Source organism: Chrysemys picta, chromosome 1, assembly GCF_011386835.1.
Source record: "Chrysemys picta bellii isolate R12L10 chromosome 1, ASM1138683v2, whole genome shotgun sequence".
Taxonomy (NCBI): Eukaryota; Metazoa; Chordata; order Testudines; family Emydidae; genus Chrysemys; species Chrysemys picta.
Genome location: NC_088791.1, coordinates 349,930,959 through 349,938,241, shown reverse-complemented (window position 1 = coordinate 349,938,241; position 7,283 = coordinate 349,930,959). Strand labels below are relative to the sequence as shown.

The window sequence follows — 7,283 nt, the reverse complement described above, 5'->3', positions numbered from 1 at the left end:
CGAATCCACGTGACCATGGACCGCCCTCAGGCATGCCGCCAAAGGCCACCTGACTGCCATGCTTGGGGCGGCAAAAACCATAGAGCCGCTCCTGCACCCACCCACAATCTCTGGGCCTCCACATCTTCTCTAGGACCATCTCCAGCTCCCTGTTAGCACAGGTTCATCAGAGATGTGCTTCCAGGGCCTCTCACAGTAGCCACTGCCCACAGGATCTACTGAAGGGACATTATACACGGTGGATGGGACTGCACAGAGATCGGTAGGCTGGTTAGAATAGCTAAATATAGGGAGTTTGCCTGGGGGGAGATCCCACAGAATGTTGGGCGGGGGGGTTGCTTTTCAGGCTTCTGTGATCAGTAAGTACAAAATTATCATCTGAAGAGGCTCTTAGAAGGAACACATTATGGATAGTGAGTGATCAGCTGTTGTGACCTGGATAGGATGTGCCATGTCTGTGCTTTCTCCCAGAGCACAGTAGTGATTTCGTCTGTGTGAAGTGCAAGCTGGTCTCCATATTGGAAGAAAAGGTTAAAGGACAAGAGACCCAAGTATGAACCCTGCATCATATCAGAGAAAATGAAGACTTTCTGGATAGAAGTCAGCGTTTGGTATTGCAGGCACAGCATACTGAAAAATCAGAGAGGGCAGTGCAGAACAGTTAAGAAAACAGGCAGTATGCTACCACCAGAAGAAGAAAGAGGAGAATCCATCCTCCCCAGTGTAGATAGAGGTAAGAAACCATTTTCTGGCTCTCTGTACAGGTACTATAGCGGAGAATGATTTGGAACAGCCATCTGAGGGAAATGCGCAAATGTATGTCTAATCAAACTGAATACAGATAAGATCCTCATCAGTTCCAGAATGCTCCCTCTTACAGGCTAATCTCCTTTTAGCCTGGGTCCAGCAATCGCTCACACCCCTTGCAGTCACTGTCCTTTGTTCCAATTTATTTCAGGTATCCTGGGGGAGGTGGGGGTGGAGAGGCTCTTCCTTTAGCCACCTGAAGACAAAATGGAGGGGTCTCCCAGGGGTTTAAATAGACTTCCTCTTGTGGGTGGAGACCCCCTCCTCACTCCTATGCCAAGTCCCACTCCAAAATGGAGTTTAGGAGTCACCTGGGCAAGTCACATGTCCATGCATGACTCACAGTTCCTTACCAGGTAGCAGCCATTGTTTACATGCTACCTTGAACTTCCTCAAGTAGACTTCTTATGTGGATTGGAGCCTTCCAAGATTCATTGTCCTTCAAGTGTCTCTTGATTAGGTCCTTAACTTCAACATTCCTTTCTCCAGGAACTGACCAAATGCTCTACTAAGGTTATTTAGAAATCACACCAGTACACAGCCAACATTCATAACTTAGAATACAAAAATGATACATGCATACAAATATGATTAATACATTCAATAGCTCATAACCTTTATGGAGATATGTTACATGGCATATGTAGCATAAAATACATTCTAAGCATATTTCCATAAAGCCTTATGGGAGGTACCATCACACCCAAACCTGAGCCATTCTTTTTAGGCGACAGATCTGAGGAACTGTCCCAGATTGAGGTATCATTAGAGGAGGTTTTGGAACAAATTGATAAATTAAACAGCAATAAGTCCCCAGGACCAGATGGGATTGACCCAAGAGTTCTGAAGGAACTCAAATGTGAAATTGCAGAACTACTAACTGTGTTATGTAGCCTATCATTTAAAGCAGCTTCTGTACCAGATGACTGGAGGATAGCTAATGTAATGCCAATTTTAAAAAAGGGCTCCAGAGATGATCCCGGCAATACAGGCCTGTAAGCCTGTTGAAACTATAATAAAGAACAACATTGTCAGACATATAGATGAATATAATTTGTTGAGGAAGAGTCAACATGGATTTAGTAAAGGGAAATCACGCCTCAGCAATCCACTAGAATTCTTTGCATGTGGACAAAGCAGATCCACTGGATATAGTGTACTTAGATTTTCAGAAAGCCTTTGACAAGGTCCCTCACCAAAGGCTCTTAAGCAAAGTAAGCTGCCAAGGAATAAGAGGGAAAGTGCTCTCATGGATTGGGGGTAGCCGGTTAAAAGATAGGAAACAAACGGTAGATATAAATGGTCAGTTTTTAGAATGGAGAAAGGTAAATAGTGGTGTCCCTCAGGGGTCTGTTCTGGGACCAGTCCTATTCAACATATTCATAAATGATTTCGAAAAAGGGGTAAACAGTGAGGTGGCAAAATTTGAAAATGATACGAAATTACTAAAGATAGTTAAGACCCAGGCAGAGTGCAAACCATTACAAAAGGTTCTCTCAAAACTGGGTGACTGGGCAACCAAATGGCAGATGAAATTTAATGTTGATAAATGCAAAGCAACGCACATTGGAAAGCATAATCCCAAGTACACAAATAAAATGATGGGGTCTAAATTAGTTGTTACCAATCAAGAAAGAGATCTTGGAATCATTGTGGATAGTTCTCTGAAAACATCCACTCAGTGTGCAGCGGTAGTCAAAAAGCGAACAGAATGCTGGGAATAATTAAGAAAGGGATAGAAAATAGGACAGAAAATATCATATTTCCTCTATATAAATCCACGGTATGCCCACATCTTGAATACTGTGTGCAGATGTGGTCACCCCATCTCAAAAAAGATATATTAGAATTGGAAAAAGTTCAGAAAAGGGCAACAAAAGTGATTAGGGGTATAGAACGGCTTCCGTATGAGGAGAGATTAATAAGACTGGGCCTTTTCAGCCTGGAAAAGAGACGGCTAAGGGGAGATATGATTGAGGTCTATAAAATGATGAATTGTGTATAGAAAATAGATAAGGAAGTGTTGTTTACTACTTCTCATAACACAAGAACTAGGGGGTCACCAAATGAAATTAATAGGCAGCAGGTTTAAAACAAACAAAAGGAAGTATTTCTTCACACAACACACAGTCAACCCGTGGAACTCCTTGCCAGAGGATGTTGTGAAGGCTAAGACCATAACAGGGTTCAAAAAAGAACTAGACAAATTCATGGAGGATAAGTCCATCAATGGCTATTAGCCAGGATGGGCAAGGATGGTGTCCCTAGCCTCTTTTTGCCAGAAGCTGGGAATGAGCAACAGGGGATGGATCACTTGATTATTCCATGTTCTATTAATTCCTTCTGAGGCACATGACACTAGCCACTGTTGGAAGACAAGATACTGGGCTAGATGGACCTTTGGTCTGACCCAATATGGCCATTTTTATGTTCTTATGATTATCAGAAACTCAGAATTTAAGGCCAGAAGGAGCCATTAGATCATCTAGTCCAGATGTTCCGAAACTGGGTGGTGGGTCTCCCTGGGTGGGTGTGGAATGTATTGGAGGTGGGGGGTGTGAGGAGTTTTAAGGAGAAAAACTTCCTGTTCACATTTTACCCTCAGCAGTGAATAACTAGCCTAATTGTTTCCTCCAGACAGAGCCAGTCTTCAGACAGTGCTGCGCATTGGGGTGACCACATCTGCACACAGTATTCAAGATGTGGGCATACCGTGGATTTATATAGAGGAAATATGATATTTTCTGTCCTATTTTCTATCCCTTTCTTAATTATTCCCAGCATTCTGTTCGCTTTTTGACTACCGCTGCACACTGAGTGGATGTTTTCAAAGAACTATCCACAATGATTCCAAGATCTCTTTCTTGATTGGTAACAACTAATTTAGACCCCATCATTTTATTTGTGTACTTGGGATTATGCTTTCCAATGTGCGTTGCTTTGCATTTATCAACATTAAATTTCATCTGCCATTTGGTTGCCCAGTCACCCAGTTTTGAGAGAACCTTTTGTAATGGTTTGCACTCTGCCTGGGTCTTAACTATCTTTAGTAATTTCGTATCATTTTCAAATTTTGCCACCTCACTGTTTACCCCTTTTTCGAAATCATGTAGACAGGCTTTGCTCTGGAAATACAGGAACAGAACTGGCCCATCTTATATTCTTTAGGGAAACCAATGAGCTCTTGGGACCCAGCCTAGTTTCCCTGTGTCTCTGACAGCATCTTCCCATGTCTTTGCCCCTTTCTTGTGGAAACAGCCTTTGCTGAAACCTGTGTGAGCCTGGAGTCACGCGTCTTCCCAGAAGCAGCTGTCACAGGAGGCTGTGATAAGAGGCCTTTTATAGACCAGAGTCAGGTGTTGCTCTATGGAACCCTCACACAGCCCTGATCTTTGGGTCTCAGAGTATCTGATCTCCTTGAATGTATTTGTCATTCCGCTACTGCTGTGAGGCAGGGCAGGGGTATTGTCCACCTGAGCAGAGGCTCAGAGACAGCCAATGGCTTGCCCACAGTAAGACACGGCAAGGGTATCAAACCAAGTTTTCTTGTGTGGCAGAGCTGTGCCCAGACCACAGGACCAGCCTTCCAGCCACCTGAATGGTGACAGGCCCGGCAGACTTCTCTGCTGCTCCAGCAGAGCTCACTCCTGCGCTGCAGAGAGCCGGGAGGGCCAGGAGCCAATTACAGGGGTTTGATTCACTGGCCTGTTCTCCCCCTGCCTCAGCGGAGTTTAGAGCAGCCTAAGGGCTGGGCTAACAGCGGCCCATTGGTAACAGCTTCCTAGAGCACAGCGCGCTCTGGCCAAGTTCCTGTGACAGGGGCCACCCTATGGTGCCTCCTCCGGGCCTGAGGTTGCCCTGCAGACACACAGACCTTCCTTCTAAGTCCAAGCAATGACTTACTCTCAACCTGGGCACTTAAAAGTGGAGCCCCCTTTGTGGAGTCACATTAATTTAGTAAAAAGCAACAGAGGGTCCTGTGGCACCTTTAAGACTAACAGAAGTACTGGAGCATAAGCTTTCGTGGGTGAATGCCCACTTCGTCAGACACAAGGAATGGAAATTACCAGAGGCAGGTATAAATCAGTATGGAGATAACGAGGTTAGTTCAATCAGGGAGGGTGAGGTGCTCTGCTAGCAGTTGAGGTGTGAACACCAAGGGAGGAGAAACTGCTTCTGTAGTTGGATAGCCATTCACAGTCTTTGTTTAATCCTGATCTGATGGTGTCAAATTTGCAAATGAACTGGAGCTCAGCAGTTTCTCTTTGGAGTCTGGTCCTGAAGTTTTTTTTACTTTAGTCTTCTCCAAAACACAGGGTCTCCAACCCTCCAGCCCCATCTTCCTCCTTTACTCAGAAATCCCCACCCCCAACCCCCACATCCTACTTGCTGGGGTCAGCATTTGTTCAGACTTGCCCCCTCTTCCCCTTTTTCCTCTGAAGCCTCGCTCCCTGCCCCATCTCTTCTCACTAAGTCCTGCCCCCTGCTCCTCCACTTTCCTCAACTCTCTGCCTCTCAGCCAAACCAGAGTCTGGCCATGATAAGAGTTGCCGCCAGAGCCCAGGATGTTGTTTGGAGCCCAGGACTATCCACCTTCCCTGGGTTGCACATCCTGGGCGGGTATAATGTGGAGAGTCTCTGGCTCCTCAAAGGGTTGTGGCTCTCTGGGCAGCTCTTACCACATCCCGGCTCTAGGCTCTAGCCTGGGGACGGTGCAGAGTCTTGGGTAAAGGGGAATAGTAGGGGTGGGGTTTTGGGGGAAGAGATAGGGCAGAGGGATGGGCCCCAGGTTAAAAGGAACCAGGATAGAATAGGTGGCCGTGGCTGTCGCTTGTGTTTCTTGTCTACTGTGTGTCCAGTCCTGGAGATGGGGGATGAAATGACCCTTCACTTGACAAATGCCCTGATTATCCTCGCACGAAGTTGTTTGCTTTTCACGCTGTACACGATTGGGTTCATCAGGGGCGGGACCAGCAGGTAGATGTAGCCCAGGAGAATCTGAAGCAAGTGAGAAGAGCTATTCCCGAATCTGTGTGTCACAGCCAAGCCAATGTTTGGTGTGTAGAAGAGCAGGACGGCGCAGAGGTGGGAGACGCAGGTGTTCAGGGCCCTGAGGCACTCCGCATGGGATGCGATGTTCAGCACTGTTTTGAGGATCATCATGTAAGAGAGGAAGATGAGCAGTGAGTCCAACCCAAACGTGAAGAGTGTAGTAAACAAGCCATAGACGTAGTTGACTCTGATATCTGAACAAGCCAATTTCATGATGTCCTGGTGCAGACAGTAGGAATGGGAGAGTACGTTGGCTCGACAGTATCGGAACCGTTTCAGAAGAATGGGGAATGGTAATGCTACGGCCACCCCTCTTATCACAAACACCAACACCATCTTGGCTATTCTTGGTGTAGTTAAGATGGCAGCATATCTCAGTGGGTTACAGATTGCGATGAAGCGGTCAAAGGCCATCAGTAACAGCATGGAGGATTCAATTTTTGCAAGCGAGTGGATGAAGAACAGCTGGGTAAAACAGGCATCAAGGCTGATCTCCCTAGAGTTAAACAAGAATATGCCCAGTATCGTTGGTATGGTGGAAATCAATAACCCAAAGTCAGTGATAGCCAACATGGAAAGGAATATGTACATGGGCTCATGAAGGCTTGGATCTGTTTTTATAATGAACAGAATGACTGAATTTCCTAATATTGAGATAACATATATAAAGCAGAAAGGAATAGAGATCCAGAGATGGAGGTATTCCTGCCCAGGTATGCCGGTGAGAAGGAACACAACAGATCTGAATTTGGTGTCATTGACAGCTGACATAATGTACTGGGTAGTTCCGAGGAGTTTTGAGCTTTCCTTCCTGAAAGGAAAAAGAACAGGAGACTTGATAATATTTAACGAAACATCATTCTGCTCTCAGTGCAAGTCTAGAGACTCCCAGGAACTCAAGGAAGATCAGCAAAAACATAGTCTCGGATTTACATCACCGATAGGAAGATAGGCACTGCTAGACTGGATCAGACCTGCAGTCCATCTAGCTTAGTATCCAGTGACCAGTTCCAGATGCTTCAGAGGAAGGTGGAAGAAACCCTGCAATAGGCAGCTCTGAGATAACCTGCTCCTAGAGAAAGTTTCCCCCTGACACCCACTAGTTAGACATATTTTGTGGTATAAATCAGGAAAGTTTAGGATCCTTCCAAGACTCTTTTAACACTACCCTCACTACTGTAATTTGATTTTTTGGTTACCCATATAAACATCCAGTCCCTCTTTGAAGCCTGCTAACCTCTTGGCCCCATTGATATCTTGTGGCTGGGAGTTCCGCAGCCTGCTTTAGCACTGTGTGATTTTATAATTGTGACCTTGCCACAGACACCCTTTCTGGCCCTCCACTTCGGAGTGTGGCCCATTGTATCACGACATCTGTGTAAACACAAGGCAACTGCATGGTGAAAACAATCATTGAATTTATG

At 45.6% G+C, this 7,283-nt stretch overlaps 1 protein-coding gene across 1 annotated transcript; it reads right to left on the bottom strand.

Annotated features, from left to right (window-relative positions):
• Positions 1–5,694: 5,694 nt before the first annotated feature.
• LOC101938797 (olfactory receptor 51G2-like) lies at positions 5,695–6,630 on the bottom strand. The gene has a single exon (XM_005311419.2). It carries the CDS (start codon positions 6,628–6,630, stop codon positions 5,695–5,697), a length of 936 nt encoding a protein of 311 aa, XP_005311476.2.
• Between the last annotated feature and the right edge of the window lie 653 nt (positions 6,631–7,283).

Excerpts from the sequence above, each read along its gene's own strand:
- LOC101938797 (XM_005311419.2), bottom strand. The coding sequence starts at position 6,630 with ATGTCAGCTGTCAATGACACCAAATTCAGATCTGTTGTGTTCCTTCTC.